This window comes from Cnephaeus nilssonii (assembly GCF_951640355.1).
Source record: "Cnephaeus nilssonii genome assembly, chromosome: 21".
NCBI classification, from domain to species: domain Eukaryota; kingdom Metazoa; phylum Chordata; class Mammalia; order Chiroptera; family Vespertilionidae; genus Cnephaeus; species Cnephaeus nilssonii.
Window position 1 is genome coordinate 5,589,179 of NC_137092.1, and position 17,614 is coordinate 5,606,792.

The following is a 17,614-nucleotide window of genomic DNA, read 5'->3' on the forward strand; positions in this document are numbered from 1 at the left end:
TGGATGCTATGGACTCTTACTGCTCTTGTAATAAAATCCAGTACCTGCCCCGATTGGCCTCTGCTCTCTGCCCATTTCTCCAGCCTCTCACAAGCACCTTCCCTCTTGCTTACTATGCTCTAGTCAGGCTGGCCACCACGCTCTGTCCCTCCTCGGGGCCTCTGTGTGACTTCCTCAACGAAGTCATTCCTGACTCCACAGGCTCCTGTTACACACTCTTGCATCTTCTCCTTAAGGCACGTATCACATTTATTGCTATGGGATTAATTGTGTGATTAGCTAAGCTTCTGTCTCCTCAACTATAAGCAGAATGCAAGCTTCAAGAGGGAGGGGACCAGGTCTGTCTGGTTTTTTGTTGTATGTCCAGCATCTAACATCTGGCACAAAGTCAACATGAAATAAATAATTGGGAACAAAATAGGACAATCCTTCAGGGGCTCCTTCTCGGTTCCTGGCTAAAGGTCCCAGGACGAAGGTGCTGGAAACAACCCTTAGACCCAAGACTGGGATGAGCAAGAGGGAACAGGAGTGAAGGAGGAGTAATATAGAGAGGATGTTATATGTTAGAGGAGAAGAAAGGACAGAAGCCAAGCAGTATGAAGGTGAAACAAGAATGAGAGCAAGATCTATGTAAATGTTAAAAAGGGTTTCAAACATGGGAAACCTGTAAGTTTTCCTGTGCAGTTTCTTCTTTCTAACTTGAACTTACAAAATAATGCCACACAGCGTGAGCCTAGCGGTGCCTGGGTGGCCACCAGGTGAGAATTCTTCTTAGAACACTTGCCTCTCTTTGCCCAGGGCCATGGGGAAACAAAGCAGGTACTGGTATAAGCAGATCACAGCTAAATGACCGTGAGCAAATTTCCTCATTACCCCGGTGTCTCGGCTTCCTCATCCTAAAAACAGTATTCCTCTTATAGGTAGTGGTAAGAATTAAATGAGCTGATAAGAGTAAGAATTTGGAGCAATGCCTGGCACTAGAAATCGGTGAAGACATGTTGTTCTGATTGAGTGTGAAGTGATCTTCGCCAGGCATAGCTCTGACAAACACCAGAAATTGTGATGCATTTTGCAAATGTAACCCATTATGGCACCCTTTTAATTATTCATCTGACTTTAGCAGTTATTTATAGCTGATGCCGGGGAGCACATCAGCATTCAGTGTTGTCTCTTTTCACAGGAGAAATCAATACCATTAGGTTAGTATGGGAATCTTGCATGAGCTCAGCATAGGTACTTTGGATACGCTTCCCTGTGAGAATAGCACTAACTGCTGAAGAGCTGCAAGTGCCATGTTACTCTGACAAACACAGGAGGGAACCAGGGGACTAAACTGAGGTCCCCTTAATGGGACATTATTAGTCATGGGAGACCTGAGCTGGTTTCAAGCAAAACAGTGAAAAAGTGGGGGCATAATGTGGGCCACCTCTTGGTTCCTTGATCCAGAAGTTGTTCTCTTTAAAAATATATATATAAATTTTTTATTGATTTCAAAGAGGAAGGGAGAGAGAGAGATAGAAACATCAATGATGGGAGAGAATCGTTGACTAGCTGCCTCCTACAAGCTCCACACTAGGGATTGAGCCTACAAGGCAGGCATGTGCCCTGACCAGGAATCGAACCGTGATCTCCTGGTTACAGGTCGATGCTCAACCACTCAGCCATGCTGGCCAGGCTCAGAAGTCATTTTTTTACTGAGCATTTTCAGGTCTAAGCTTTTGCGTGTGAATCACAAATCAAGAATTCCCCCAGAGACCTGGAAGGTCACATGAAGCTGGTGGGCCGTGCCCCTGACAGTGAACTTGGCCCCTGTTTCAATCCACAGGTCCAAGTGGGTTCCCCTGGGCGATTACATCGCCTCCAACACGGACGAGTGCACAGCCACACTGATGTATGCCGTCAACCTGAAGAAGTCGGGCACTGTCAACTTCGAATACTACTACGCAGACTCCAACATCATCTTTGAGTTTTTTGTAAGCCGTTGGCCAAGGAGGGGGGTGGGCGGCAGAGACTCCATGGCTCAGATGCACCTGCAGGAACCACAAGCCCAGTCCTGCTTGGGAAATGGCCACAGTAGTTGTCCTCTAGAGAGAACTTTGGGCAAAAAAAGCTGAGGCTTCAAGAGGAGAGAGAATCTGAGGGAGGAGGAGGGTCTGGGAATCCTGGGGGTTTCGCCCTGCTCAGACACGCACACGGCATGTAATGGCGTCTCTGAGTTGCCGGTTATGTCTTTGCTGTCAGTGCCTGACGTTTTGTGTGTGTGACTAGCTCCTGCCCCACTCCAAGACTCGCAGTTCTGAGCTCTGTTCCTGAGGAAATTGGCAGCTCTTCTCCCACAAGACGGGGCCTCTGGAAGGCTGCCGCAGCGTGGGGGAAGGAACCCGTTTCCTCAGAAGACTCTGACCCCAAACTCCTGCTGCCTCAGGTCCAGAACGACCAGTGCCAGCCCAATGCAGATGACGCCCGGTGGATGAGGACCACGGAGAAAGGCTGGGAATTCCACAGTGTGAGTGAGCATCACGCCAGCTCCCCTGCAGCCTCTGCTGGAGATGCAGCCGCTCCTAGAAATCCCAGAAAAGGGACCAAGGGCCTTTCCTCCAAGGAGTGCTTCCTCCCAGCCCGGCCTCCACCTCGCTTCCCTGGAGCACAGGGGTCTGACATGAAGAGGATGCTGCAGTTTGTCTCTCGAGTTGACGAAATATGGGTGTGGGCTGTCTTGCTGCACCAGTGGCTTGACCCCAAGGATCAGCAGCCTTTTTAAAGGCCAGGTCTTCTGGGGGCAGGAGATGGATAAGTAGAATCAGAGAAGAAGCAGGAATTCCATTCACCCTACCGTCTGACCCCTTCAGCAGTCTCGCTGTAGAGTTGCTCATGGTGTAGGTGACTGAGGGTGGGAGATGGTTGGAGAGGAGGCTCAGGAGACAGAGGAGGAAGGCCAAGACAAGGGCAAGTGCAAAGCTGAGGAAGGGGAGGATCAGAATAGGCACTGCTATGTGGACTGTAAGAGGAGGGGTCCCGGCAAGAGACTGTGCTAACGCCTCCTGTCTGTGGTTGTAGGTAAAGCTAAACCGGGGCAATAACGTCCTCTATTGGAGAACCACAGCCTTCTCAGTGTGGTCCAAAGTCTCCAAGCCTGTGCTCGTGAGAAACATCGTCATTACAGGTATGGAGAGGGGGCGGGGCCTGGGTCTGCTGCTGAGTTTCTGGCCTTGTGACTCTGTAGGAGGAAAGTGGGGGCCAGTCCCCAGGGGGCTCAGTCTCTAGGCTCAAGTTTTGCTTTGCTATGTTCTTCCTTCCCAGGGGTGGCCTACACTTCGGAATGCTTCCCCTGCAAACCCGGCACATATGCAGATGAGCAGGGCTCCTCTTTCTGCAAACTTTGTCCAGAAAATACTTATTCGAACAAGGAAGAAACTTCTTGCCACCAGTGTGACTCTGACAAATACTCAGGTGATGTTTCTGAGGGCAGGAAGGGTTTGGAGGGCGATACCAACAAGCACAGGGAGAGACAGGCTGCGGAGCCATCCTTCTGGTCAAGCTCGACCGGTCATTCTTAAACCCTTGCTTTCTGGACCCTGGAAGAACCTTGCCAACCCATGTCCTACCAATCGCTCTGGAAATAAAAATGAAATCATGTGATAGGCATTCATTGAGCTTCTACTGTCTGTCAGGGCCTCTTCTAGGTGCTTGGAATGTATTGGTGAACAAAATAGGCAAAGTGCCCTGTCTTCATGGAATTTACATGCTGGAGGGGGTAAGACAGACAATAAACAACAAATATATAAAAGTTTATATTGTATGTTAGACAGTAAGAAGTACATGGCATGGCATGGCCAGTGTGGCTCAGTGGTTGAGCAACAACCTATGAACCAGGGGCCCTGGCTCAGGCAGTCCACTGGTTGGCAAAGGGGCCAATCTCCAAGACATGTTCTGAAAAAACTACTAGTGAGAGAGAAAGAGTCCCTTTTCTCCCCCTGCAAACACTCATAACTAGTTATTTCATTTATTCTTCCTCACACAGAACCATACACAAACCCAGCTCAAGGCGCGCTCTCAAGCAGACCCCATATCCCTACACAGACACACCCAACCTTAACACAGGTGTTACAGTGTGTGTTGGCTCAGCCAAGACCCGCCACTGACCTTGTGAACTGCTTATTTTTACTCTATTCCTAAAACAAAAATCCTGTTTTTCTCCACGGAGCAGTCTAGATTTCAGCAGGAACAGGAATGTTCAGGTCTCGGGGGAAGTTTTTGTCTATACGTCTAAATTCTTGTTCTTCCACTTGACTTTCTTATTCCTCTTCCCTGCTCAGTCAATGGCAGCCTTTGTTAGTCTAAGTCTCCAGCCCTTTCCAGCCCAGCTGCTGTATAATGGTTTGAATGGCAAGGTGGTTCTAAAAAACTACCTCTGAGTATTTTGATCAACTCTATGTAAACCGATTTTTATCCAGAGAGCTGTTATGAAGTGTCAGATTGGGAGTCTGAATTCTTGGAGTCTATTCTTCTGCCACCGATTTCCCACTCCACCCCTTTGGCTGGGGAGTGAGTTTTTACTACGAAGAACAAGGTCAGCCTGTTGACCACCTACCAGCTAGGGGTACAAAGAGGGTTACATTTCTTTGGGACTTGGCTCATCCAGAATACAGGGTCAATGGGAAGCTGGGAAGCTGCAGAGAGAGTCTGATGAGAGCCGATGATGGAGGGCACATGAAGGAAGTGACCGAAGACCCGGGGAGCCTTTAGTCACCCATTTACAAATACGTGCTGAGTGTCTGGTAGGTGCCAGGGCTTGAGTTTGGTGCTAGGGTTAGAGCTGGTGCCTGCCTCCCAGCTTACACTGAAAAGGGAAACGTGGTTTTAGAAACATCTAAGTGTAGTAACTTCATGGAGTAGGAGGTGCTGGGATAGGAGCGCCGAGTGTAGGGTGCAGCGGAGGCGAAGAAGGGAAGCGGTCATTCCTCTCTAGGGAGAGAGGAAAGGCTTCGTTAGCTGTGGTCTTAAGAGACGAACTGGGTCTTGAAAGACAAGTTGGTGATTTGATGGGGGCAGGAAGTTCTGGAAGAAGTGTGGGCCAAAGCCAGAAGGCTCAGAACTTCGAGTAACTAGCATGGCTGGAGCTTACTTGGGGAGGTGGGCAGGGAACAGATTATGGACCAGTCCTTCTGTGCCACTGCTCAAAAATTGAGATTTGATCCTTTCAGCAGTGGGGGCCACTAAAGAATTTTAAGCTGGGGGCATGGCCTGGCTGGTGCTTTTGGAAGACCACTCTGGCTGCCATTTGGAAGATGGGTGAGGAAAGGAATGGCTGGCTGGAGGCAAAGGTCCCAGTTGGGAGATTTTACAACAGGCCCAGGTATCCAGGACCTAGACTAAGGCAGAGCCATTGGGGGAGGAGATGGTAAGCACAAAAGCTTGACTGAAAGCATTTTCCTCATTGATACCTAAAACGTGATCATTGGGATTAATTCCTTTGTGTTACATTTAATAGAGATTCATTTCCTAAGAGAACAGCCTGGGATTTAAGAGCATGGATCCCAGAAGTAAATTACTATGGTTCAAATCTCTAGTGTACCATTTACTAGCTTCGCCACCTTGGGCAAGTTATTTGTGCCTCAGTTTCATCATCTATAAAATGGAATGACAGTAATCATATCTACCTCATAGTGTCACTGTATGGATTAAGTAATACAGGTGGAGGATTTAGAACAGTGCCTGGCATGTAGTGAGCACTAACTTTATTAATTCACTTACATTAAGGCCTGTCCCAGCAGTCCTCTGCTAATATAAAAATGCTATTGGCATAGATAGCAATAATAATATGTCATTGTAAGGTACTTTACAAATTACAAAATATTATCTCATTTATCACTCATAGTACAGTACTATACTAACTTCCCCATTTACAAACGAATCAACAGCTCAGAGAGGCTCAGGGATTTTCCCAGAATTTGAGGTGGTATATGAACCTGGCCTGTTTTCTTTTGAAGTGTATCAGAGTGAGAACACTATACTCCTGAGGCAGGGGGAAGACACTGAGAGGAAGAAGAAGGTGCAAAAAGAGGAGTTGGAGACCCCAAGATAAACTTTATTTCCTTACAGTTTTGGCCAGGCCCAATCCTACAGGAATCACTTTTCATTTTCTCAAACATCTAGGCCAATCTTTCAAATTTGACTAATAGCCAACTTAAACACCATGATGAAACCTGAGCCAGGTGAGTGAGGTCTGTCGCAGCATTTGGGTTAATCATTTATTAACACCGCCTTAGCAGTTGTCCATGTGTAAACAGCTGCACTATTTTTGCTGAAACCTGGAGCTGGCGTGTCAGGCTGAGCAAATATTGGACAAGCAGAGAAAGGCCCCAGTGTGGAATGCACTTTCTTTTTCTTGTCTTTTCATTTTTTAAATATATATATGTATGTATATTTTATTGATTTTAGAGAGGAACGGAGAGGGAGAGAGAGATAGAAACATTAATGACGAGAGAGAATCATTGATCGGTTGCCTGCTGCACGCCCCCCACTGGGGATTCAGCCTGCAACCGGGGCATGTGCCCTGATGAGAATGGAACTGTGATCCCCTGGTTCATAGGTTGATGCTCAACCACTGAGCCACACCAGCCGGGCTGGAATGCACTTTCTAACAAGCAGCTTGCAATTTGCTAAACCCAATACATAAGGGCCCTGGGAATTGGTGTGTTTTCAGCATCTGCCCCCAAATTTCTCCTGGCCAAGTCGGTCAAAAACAGGAGTCCCTGATCCCTCTGTGCTGAATTAGGCCTTCTGCTTGCTAACCAAACAAATGAGCTAAGAAGGCCCCAGCTGTTTCTCAGCCAGTAGTTCCCTCTTGTCCAAGCTAATAAGACGGGGACAGAAGAGACGGGGACAGAAGAGGCGCGGAGGTGCGTGGTTGTGGGAACTCCCCGGTGCAGGCCAACAAGGCAGCAATGGGGAAATTTCCTGATCTAGGAACTCATTTGGTGCTTTGGGAAGAAGAAGAGCTCAATTGAGAAATAAGCCCTTAACTGGAAGGGAGAGAAAGAGACTTTTAATCCTTATTAAAAACCCGTGACAGTTACCAAATAAAATAGGTAATAAGAGTTATCAGCATTTAGTGAGTCCCTCCTTACAATGCGCCGGGTATGCTGGCACCTGCCAAATAGATATTATTATTATTCCTCTTCTACATATGCGAGCACGCAGGCTCAGGGAGGTCAAGTAACTTGCCTAAAGTGACACAGCTACGAAATGATGAAGCGGGATCCAGACCCAGACCTGTCTGAGTTAGTAGCTCATTCCACTCCACCGCACTGCCTGTCAGGTACCTAACAGAGAGTGAGGCAGTCTTATGTGATCAAAGGCTTGCCTGCAGGTGACGCTGTAGTCATATTAGAAATAGTGGTGACAGCAGTGGTACTAGTATTGCACTCACAGTCTATAAAGCAGTGATTCTTATTCTGTTGAAAATTAATTTCTTGGAAATTTAATGCATGGGTTATGTATATTTTTGGATAGAGAAAACAGGTCTCTTTTTCAAATTCTCAAAAGGGTGCATAATTTTTAACAGGTGAGATCTGCTGTTTTAAAGAGGGGTTCACTGAAACAATTCTTGCTATCCAGGGGTTCAGAGGGTTAAAGCAGAACTAACAGGCACATGAGGAGAACACGCAGAGAGGAGAATAAATGAAACTATAGCTGACATTTTTCATTAGGTGCAGAGAATGCTGGGAGGCTGGTGGGGGGTGGGGGAAGAAAATATGAAGAGAAAATTCAGAGAAGGAATTAGAATAAGAGCATGAAGGCACTACCCTAAGCTTTTCTGTTTCACGCCAACCCCTCAAGGAGTAGAAACTACACCCAGTCAGGATTCTGACCTGGAAGATGGCGGGTTTCAGGGAACTTGGTTGGTGGTGGTGAACCTGTGAGATGCTCTTTCTAGCTACCCGCCCTCATTGCGGGTCCTCCGGCCTGTCCACTTCTCCCCACCCTGCCCCGCATCGCGGCTGTGGTTTCTCACAGCACCAGGGACGGTGCGCAGGGGCGTCTGAGCAGGGCCTTGGGGACTGTGACTTCTGCCACTGAGGCCGCGGGAAGGGTTGGTGTGCAGGCTTTTCTACTTCCCGCAGCATCTGTTGTGCTGTGCCCGGGATCTTGGGGTGCACAGGGTCATGAGCAAGCAGTCAAGAGCTCTGCTTTCCTATGTGACCCGAGTATTTGTCCTCGCTTTTGCCATTTAGAAAAAGGATCCTCCTCCTGCAAAATGCGCCCAGCCTGCACTGACAAAGATTACTTCTACACGCACACGGCCTGCGATGCCAACGGAGAGGTGGGTAGCGCGGTCTTGGGGCCCCTCTTCCCGCTCCCTGGGCTGGACCACATTCGGAGTTCCAGCGGCCACTGCGGCTGCACCAGAGAAAACCCCAGAGGCCTGCAGAGTGACTCGGGGCCAGCGGGGGCAAAAGAGATGGCCTCACTCACTCTCAGACCAGAGACTGTTTCTGCCATCTGTCCCCTGCCGGTTCCTAGGCTCTGTTTCAGAGAGCCGTTTAATTTCTTTCCGTTTCTCTCTTCGCTTAGCCCCTCTGCACAGTGGTTGCCTGTCTGTGCACACTATTTCCTCACGCACTCATCAGACTCGTTCCCTCTTCTTGGCTCACGGGAGAACAGCCTGACTTGTCCCTGCTGGTTCCCTAGCGCGTACCCCCGCCCCCCCCGGCTCTCTGCCTCAGAAAGACCTTCCTTTGCAGTCTGCTGTGCGAGGCCCTGTGCTCCAGAGGGAATCAGAGAGTCTAAGACAGGCTCCTGCCCTCAGCGAGCGTGGAGACAGCAGGAAGATGGGCCTGACCGAGGCAACAAGATGTGCAGGGCCCTGGGGACCCCTGAAGAGGGAGGACTGGCAGGACTCCCCAGGGAAGGCCTCTCTGAGGAGGTCATTTGTTCATTCCAACAGTCAGTCACTGTGCTAGGCACGAGGTACACAGCAGCTAACAAAACCAAGGGAACGTCTACTCTCAGGGAGTTTAATTCTTGTTGGGGAGCAAGTGGAGAGACAACAGATAAATAACAAATGGGTCTGCAGGTCACAGCCACACCTGAGAACTGCCTGCTCTTCTCATTCCAACTGCGACTGTGACTCAGGCCTGCGGGGGCCCATCCTCCCCCCAGAGGCTCCCAGCAGGTGGCGGGTGCGAACATTTACTGTCATAATGTGACAAATATACCGTGTGGTAATAAGTGGGAGGAAGAAAAGATAGAACAGAATTAGGAGATAGAGAATGACAGAGCTGTTGCAGAGAGGGCAGGGACCTGAGTGAGGTGAGGGGAGCCATAGCCCTGTCCAGGCCCAGGGCGCAGCAGCTGTAGAGGAGGCGGGCTTGTGCCTGGTGAGTGCGAGGAACAGCGGCCTGCGAGCAGGGGTGGCTCCAGGGAACGAGTGGAGGGTCTGTCTTAGATCAGACCCTCTGGACGCACTGTCTGCCTCTCTAAAACAGAGCCTCCCGAGGAGACAGAATCAGGAGTCGGGAAAGCTGCATTCATGCTGAGCGTGTGCTTGGCTGTTAGCATGCACACATGTTTGCTGGCTGGCTGAATTCTGCCTACGAAGCACAGGATAAAGGCTGGTCCTAGCAGCGACTGCTTCTCAGTCATCTCTCGTTCCCCTCCCCCGCCCCAGCCCTCATGTTTGGAGCATCAGCTCTTTCCCCAGCAGCAAGTGGGAATGGCCGTGTATCTTATCAGCTGCACCTCAGGCTCAGTTCTGCAGCATCTGGTGTTCTGTCTGATTGTGTAAAAATTGCCATTATGTGACTGTTGCCCTGTCTCTCTCACCATCTCTGAGTCTCCAGGTCTGACATATAGATGTATTAGCTTTCTGGATAAATGCAAAAGCAAAGACAGCACCCAGGAGACAAATTGGGAATCCCATCCATGCCTTTCTGTGCTCTGGGATTTACCAGCTGCTTTTCCGGTGACCTTGGTAGTAATAAGATTCTACATTGGAATCCGAGCTTTCTCTGAAGACAAGTGGTCCCCCCACCCCATGTCACACAAGTCATCATTAGGTATATCCCCCTTCATCCAGTCAACATGCATTCAAATGCATTTACTGAGCACAACAGTGTGCCAGGCGCTGGGCTAGGCGCTTGGGGATACATCAATGACCAAAATAAAGATCCCCGCCCTGGTGGAGTTTGCACTATAGCCCAGAATCTCCCCGTCCTCAAAGTCAATTTTCCTAAAGATGTGCTAAGCTGCGTACAGGCTGCGTACAGGCTGAGCCGTCCTTGATCCATCTCTGCAGACGCAGCTCATGTACAAATGGGCCCAGCCGAAGATCTGTAACGAGGATCTCGAGGGGGCCGTGAAGCTGCCCGCCTCCGGCGTGAAGACCCGCTGCCCGCCATGCAACCCAGGCTTCTTCAAAACCGACAACAGCACCTGCGAGCCCTGCCCTTCTGGCTCTTACTCCAACGGCTCTGGTAACCCCCTTTCCTGCCTGGTCCCTGCATCTCACCCATTTGCACAGCACCCACAGGGTGGCCAGCTGTCCTTCCGAGGGAGGCAGTGAGGGCTGGGACAGCCCCGAGGACTAAGTTCAGGAGACGAGCAGTCAGGGTGGGCTCTGTCCGTAGGTCACAGTCACACTTGAGAATGAACTGCCTGCTCTTCTCATTCCAACTACGACTGCGACCCAGGCCTGCAGGGCCCCATCCTCCCCCCAGAGGCTCCCAGCAGGTGGCAGGGATGCTAACCGGAAGGTCTGGGAGCTGGGATGGCCAGCTGGACACATATGGACCTGTGAGACATGCTGCAGAGAGGAGTTGGGGGAATTTGTGTCCCTATTCATGGGAATGCATGTACTGCTCATAATGTAACAAATAACATGAACTGTTGGATCAGACCAGAAGATACGGCTACGTTTGGAAAGGAAAAATGAGGTGGGCGAGGAGGATAGCTGGGACATGGGAAGGAAGGGTCAGCCTGTGCAGCTGAGCTTGTTAAATACACTGCCAGATGTTTTGGGTCAACTTCATATCACTGAGCAGCAGTACTCAGCTGCCCATGACAGTTGCCACTTGTCTGTGTGACAGCAGCCCCGGTCAGGGGGGCTGCAGCCTTCTTGCTGAATGCATGGATCTGTGGTCCCCCCAGATTGTAGCCACTGCCCAGCTGGGACTGAGCCTGTCGTGGGATTCGAATACAAATGGTGGAACACACTGCCCACGAACATGGAAACGACCGTTCTCAGTGGGACCAACTTTGAGTACAAGGGCATGACAGGTAAGGGCCTCTCCCCTTGCCACACACTCTCGGCTCCCAGCACACCCCACCCACGGGGGCTCTTCCTACCTCACATGTTTTCACACTCATGATGTCTAGGGGGAAAAGAGCTAACCGGGCCATGCGTTCCCTGGAAAGTTCCACTCCCCATGGGCATGTATTCTGCCAAATCTCCTTCAGAGACAAAAACTGAACTAGAAACAGCACGCACATGCCCCAGAGGTCTTGCTCTGAGAGCTTCAGAGTCTTTGACCGAAGTCGTGGGACAGGTGCAACATGGTAGTGTCCGGCAGGGGTTCCAGAGTGTCATCTGGGCGCACGCATGCCCTGCACCCAACGCCACTGGGGCGTTAACTCTCTGCTCTCCTTTCCAGGCTGGGAGGTGGCCGGGGATTACATTTACACGGCTGCTGGAGCCTCGGACAACGACTTCATGATCCTCACTCTGGTTGTGCCAGGATTTAGGTGAGGAATGCAAAACTATGGGGAAGCCAGCACCACCTTGGCCACATGCATGTCCCACATACCGTGGAATGCAGTAGGGAGAGGGCTCTGCATGCTGAAGGAGCAGTTCAGACAGAGGGAGCACGGCAATGGTCTGACAGTGTGAACCTGAACCTGACCCAGGGTCTTGGTCGCTGCCCATGCTAACCTACCTACCACTCTCCCGTCCCAGCTAGCTCCTTCCATTCACTGGCCACATGCTACTTAAAGTCTTCCTCCTCACAGCATCAGATACAATTAAAAAAATTTTTTTAATAGGACCAGAAGTGCCATAGACAGTTCATTTTTATTTGGGGCAAGAAGATTGGGAGGGATTGTTCTTATCATCATATTTATCCACTTACTCAAGAAGACTAGGACAAAAAGCTATTTGTTTGCCATTAAAAAAAAAAAATACTCCAGGCGGTGTGGGACTATGGAATGAGCACTGGACTGGAAGACAGGGCACTTGAACGTTGTCACCTACTCCTACTGGCTTTGTGAACGTGGGAGTCATCGTGCCCCTATAGGTGTTAGGCCCCTGGTCTGTAAAACCAGGGGGATTGACAGTGTGAATTTGGACTAACTCAGGCTGAGATGACTCTTCAGTCCACTTGTTAGCACAACTGTGAGCTTGGGCCTGCAGGTCCTCAGAATTCAAGCAAATGGCCAAAGCCGGGAGAAGGCCCTGAGTGGATTTCCAAAGCCCGAGTGAACTCTTGTGCACTTGAAAGATGAAGGGGAACCAGTGACTGGGCTTCCTGATTGCCAGACTGGCCTCTCCATTCCCTCCTCCAAGCTCCCTCCTTTCCATCCCTGCCACGGTGCTCGGTCCACGGTGGTGGCTCGGAAGATATTCGTTTCCCTTCCCTTCATTTATGTTACTCAGGGCTGAGCAGATATAGCTCATGTTTGAGAGATAAGAAAACTCTTTAGGCTTTTCTGGGGGCACGTTTTGACTTGCAAATCTGATCACCATAGTAAAGGCTTCTGCACCTCACCCACTCCTTCCCCGCTTTGGCTTTGTAGATGGCTCTCTCTTCCCCAAAGGAAGGAGCAGCCTGAGAACTTTGCTGGAGAGATTACAAGCAGATCTATCTGCTCATTCAACCCAGGCAAAGCTCTCACCATCCCCAAGAGAGAGCTGCTAAGTGAATGTAGACAATGTGCATCTCATGATAGCGGTGCTTCTACAACGTTAATGCCCATGTTCATCACCTGGGGATCATGTCAATGTGCGGATTCTGACTCAGGGGGTCTAGGAGGGGCCCAAGTTCTGCATGTCTAATGAGCTCTAATGACGCGATGCTGCTGGTCTGGGGACCGCACTCTGCTTGTGAGGCTACATGGCATTTTACACAGCACCTCCACATCTGGTATGACTTTGGATCTCACCACAGTGATGGGAGGTAAATAAGAAAGATATTATTACCTCCATTTTACAGATGAGAAAACTATAGTTTGGCTGTGTCAAGGTCACATACCTATGGGGCAGGATTGGACTTTGTACATGCTCTTTCCAACATACCAGGAGCTTAATCCATGACGCCCCCCAGCAGACCCTCTGCCACTCTCTGGGCTCGTAAAATAAGCACCGCCCGGCCTCTGAACTGACTTTTAACTTCTGGCCCACAGACCTCCACAGTCGGTGATGGCGGACACAGAGAACAAAGAGGTGGCCAGGATCACATTTGTCTTTGAGACCATCTGTTCTGTGAACTGTGAGCTCTACTTCATGGTGGTATGTTTTCCTTTCTTTGCTTGCGATGGGGTCCCCAGGAAGGGCTATTGGGAGGGTTGGCCTCCTCGGCCCCACTGGTGCATCAACATAACTGACACACCTGCTCGTAGTGATTTCACAGGGGAGGGGCCCAGACTGTCCGTCAGGGGCCTCCCCGTTTCACGTGGGTCTGGCCAACTGTGATGGCCCCCGGGATGGCAGCGGCACGAGTGCCCTCTTCCCCGGCAGCCACCCAGCCACCGCGCCTTCTTCACTTGTCTGTCTGGGGTTCAGGGTGTGAATTCTAGGGCCAACACCCCCGTGGAGACGTGGAAAGGCTCTAAAGGCAAGCAGTCCTTCACCTACATCGTCGAGAAGAACGCCACCGTGAGCTTCACCTGGGCCTTCCAGAGGACCACTTTCCACGAGATCGTAAGCGCCTCCCCTTCTCAGACCCCTGGCTCCCAGAGAGACCTCTGAACCCAGGAGGATCCTCAGCATTAGTTTGAGTGGGAGTGGGAGGGTCCGACCCCAAGGATTAGCAGGATCTTAAGGGGTCAAGCAGAGAACTGCCTATTCCAGGCCCCTGAAAAGCATCTAGCCTTGTCCAAACGCCTTACCTTGTCCCCTCAGCAGCCCTGCCCTGAGGACAAGTGTGTGCCTCACCTGGTACACCCTATTCATCCCTGTTGTTGTTTGTAATAATAACAACGCTGGTTTTATTTTTTTCACTCAACGTAATGCAAATTAATTGCAGGAAACTTAGAAGGTAAAAAGAAGCCGACAGAGAGAGAGAGAGAGAGAGAGAGAGAGAGAGAGAGAGAGAGAGAGAGAAAGAGAGAGAGAGAGAGAGAGATCACCTATAATCCTACTACCCAGAGAAAAACCAGTTAACATCTAAGTACCTCCTATCCTCCTATCCAGGAGATATTCTACAAATACTTGTTTCCTTTCACAGATAAAAGACCTGCCTTTTCTTTCTTTCTTTCTTTTTAAAAAATGGATTTTAGAGAGAGAGGAAGGGAGATGGTAAGAGAGAGAGAGAAACATCCATGTGAGAGAGAAAACATCAATCAGTTGTTTCCCACACACGTCCCAACCAGGAACTAAACCTGGGTATATGCCCTGACTGGGAATCAAACCCGTGACACTCTTCACGGAATGCTATTCCAATGAACTGAACCACACTGGCCATGGGCAAGACCTGCTTTTTTCATATAACAATATCTACTGCATATTTCCCACATGGCACTTAATATTTGTAGACATCATTTTTAAATGGTTCAGATTTGCTTTAAAAAATGACACTAAATGTACATAAAGGGCTACTGCTAAGTGAACAAGAAGAATAAGGTGCTTATCAGATTTTTCTCAAGTATCACAGGATAAAAAAGATTAAGCAGTAATTTACTATTTCCAGAGAACTCAATTGCTGCTGGTGTCTCAGGCCTCTGCCCGCTTTCCTCTTGTTTCTTTGTTTCCAGGGCAGAAAGTACACCAACGATATCGCCAAGATCTATTCCATCAATGTCACCAATGCCATGAATGGGGTGGCCTCCTACTGTCGGCCCTGCGCCCTGGAAGCCTCTGACATGGGCTCCTCCTGTACCTCTTGTCCTGCTGGCCACTACATTAACCGGGATTCAGGAACCTGCCACTCCTGCCCCCCTAACACCATCCTGAAAGCCCACCAGCCCTATGGAGTCCAGGCCTGCAAGCCCTGTGGTTCAGGGACCCAGAGCAACAAGGTGCCAGCAGCGTGTCGTGCATCCTCACCTCAGCCTCAGAGGGTACCAGGTCCTAGATGGGGTTCTGGAGGGGCTGACCCGGGCACGAGCCCACAACCCGGGCATATGCCCCGTAGCCTACTCCCAGGGTGGAGTCTTGGAGGACACCCATCCAGGCTGTGACCAACTTACCTGTAGAAGTTGGCAGTCAGGGGCTAGGCCTCAGTCGTGGACAAGTCTCATCTTCAAGAGATGGGTAAGGGAGATCTGTGACCGTCTGGTCCAGAGGGTTATTTGGCATCTGGGCAGAGGCCTGAAGGGAAGAAACAGTGGGACCTGTGGCTCCAATTCAGACCTACTTCACTCCAGCCCATTATCATGGGAATCTGCCCCCTCGCCTTTGGGCAGGTAACCCACCTTTGTTGGGACATACGGTTAACTGGCATTGCTGTCCTCTATCCAAGTGGTTTCTTATAAAGCAGTGCGGTTGGCCACGTACTGTCTGAATCTAGGAAAGTACTACAGCTAAAAGCTCTTAAGCATTCATTAATGCTTTTAAGTGAATTTGTATTTTACTGACCACAACCACATGGACATACATCTGTAAGGCATTATGTACAGTCTGCAAACGTTGCTCAGTTTAGCTGTGCAGTAAGTGCAACATTCTGCAGATCCTGGCAACCTCTTTGGGGCTTCCTGGACTTGAGCCACACACTTGTTCTCCTCGGGCTCCCTCTGCTGCCAAGGGAGGGAATGACAGTTGTGTAAGGCAGATGCTGAATGAGGACCCTAAAACGGAGTAAGGAAGGGGTTTATGGGGAATAAAGCCCCCTTTGAAGTTCAGTTTCCTACAGAGACCCTGGGAAAGAGGAATTAGGGTTCAATTAGTTTAAAATGGGGGGAGGGTCAAGGCGTGTAGTTTCTCTCCTGCCATCTGGACTCCCTTCTTCAAGTTAGCACCTCGTTTGTTGTCTTCTGCCTGAAAGTAAGAACAGCTATCTTGTGCCTTGAGAGTTCTATAATCTAAGCATAGGGACAAAGCTATGGAATCTGATCCAACTACTTACTAGAAAACAATAGGTTTGGGTTCGTACATCATACATGTGCTAATGATTGAATGGCAAGATGTACATAAGCCCCACCAGCCGCTGCTTCACTTCTAGTGCCTACCCGCACTCCTTGCTTCTTCTTCTACCCACGTGGGCTGCACCGGGCTGGGTCTCTGCTGCGGTCCCCTCAAAGGCCCTGCTGCAGCCGGCCTGACGACCTCTTTCCCCTCAGATCCACTCTCTGTGCTACAACGACTGCACCTTCTCAGTCAGCTCTGGGAGCCGGTTGTTAGACTACAACTTCTCGGCTCTGGCAGAGCCTGTCTCTCTGGCTGGAGGGCCAAGCTTCACTTCCAAAGGGCTGAAATATTTCCATCACTTCACCTTCAGTCTCTGTGGAAACCAGGTAAGGTGTGCGAGAGCCGATGGTATGAGAACTGAAAGGGGTTACCAGTGGACCGGAGCTCAGAGATGGACACAGAAGAAGAGCTAGCAAACCTTCAGGCAGGAGATTGAGGAGATGAAAGGCTTTCAAATGATTACTACTCTCTTTGAGGACTCCCTCCTTTAAAATTAAGTCATTTGGATTATAAAAATTTAGGAAAATAAAAGTGTTTTAAGTAAGTTGTCCATTTACTCCTCCCTGACCTTCATTTCCTCACGAGTATATAAAAACTACGCAGGAGGAAGAAAGAGAGATAGAAACATCAACGATGAGAGAGAATCATTGATTGGCTGCCTCCTGCACGCCCCACAGTGGGGATCGAGCCCACAACCCGGGCATATGCCCTTGACCAGGATCAAACCCGGAACCCTTCAGTGTGCAGGCCAACACTCTATCCTCTGAGCCAAACTGGCTAGGGCTCTCTTAATGATTCTTTTTAATAAATGGAATAGGTTCCACTTGGTCCTAAGATGGCCTATCTCAAGGCAGGGAAGGGGCTAGTGATGGGGTCTGGGAGCTGCTGTCTGGGAAGGGCTTCAGAGACCAGCATGGCGGAATCACTGCACCAAGGGAGACACAGAGAAGGAATGGGACCCAGGCCAGATGTTCAAAAACCTTCCTTGGGATCAGTTACATATTTCAGTATCCATCTAGAAAACTGACTATGGTAAGGAAGGCCCTTAATGGATAGATTAGATCTCCCAATCAGTTGCCACCATTACAACCGTGCTCATATAGGGTCCCCACATGACTCCAATGAAACAAAAAGACTGGGGTCCCCTGGGCCAGAGTTCCAGAAACTAGGACACCTAGGCCTTATTTTTAGCTTTTTTTTTTTAAGCTCCTTATAATTAGATCTGAGATGAATCATTCCACTGCAACATGCCATCAGAAGGCTAAAAATTTTAGA

At 49.7% G+C, this 17,614-nt stretch overlaps 1 protein-coding gene across 5 annotated transcripts in view; it reads left to right on the forward strand.

Annotated features, from left to right (window-relative positions):
- ELAPOR1 (endosome-lysosome associated apoptosis and autophagy regulator 1) overlaps positions 1-17,614 on the forward strand; it is a gene marked incomplete at both ends in the record, with an annotated part of 40,982 nt that overhangs the window by 18,203 nt on the left and 5,165 nt on the right. For 4 of the 5 annotated variants that reach the window (XM_079761636.1, XM_079761637.1, XM_079761638.1 and 1 more), the window contains 12 exons: positions 1,826-1,973; positions 2,426-2,506; positions 3,058-3,163; positions 3,301-3,450; positions 8,238-8,326; positions 10,301-10,478; positions 11,152-11,280; positions 11,655-11,745; positions 13,399-13,504; positions 13,778-13,915; positions 14,968-15,231; positions 16,492-16,665. In XM_079761636.1, coding sequence (XP_079617762.1) covers positions 1,826-1,973; positions 2,426-2,506; positions 3,058-3,163; positions 3,301-3,450; positions 8,238-8,326; positions 10,301-10,478; positions 11,152-11,280; positions 11,655-11,745; positions 13,399-13,504; positions 13,778-13,915; positions 14,968-15,231; positions 16,492-16,665 — 1,654 coding nt within the window. The remainder of the gene's footprint in view (positions 1-1,825; positions 1,974-2,425; positions 2,507-3,057; positions 3,164-3,300; positions 3,451-8,237; positions 8,327-10,300; positions 10,479-11,151; positions 11,281-11,654; positions 11,746-13,398; positions 13,505-13,777; positions 13,916-14,967; positions 15,232-16,491; positions 16,666-17,614) is intronic. The other variant, XM_079761640.1, reaches the window with a different exon arrangement.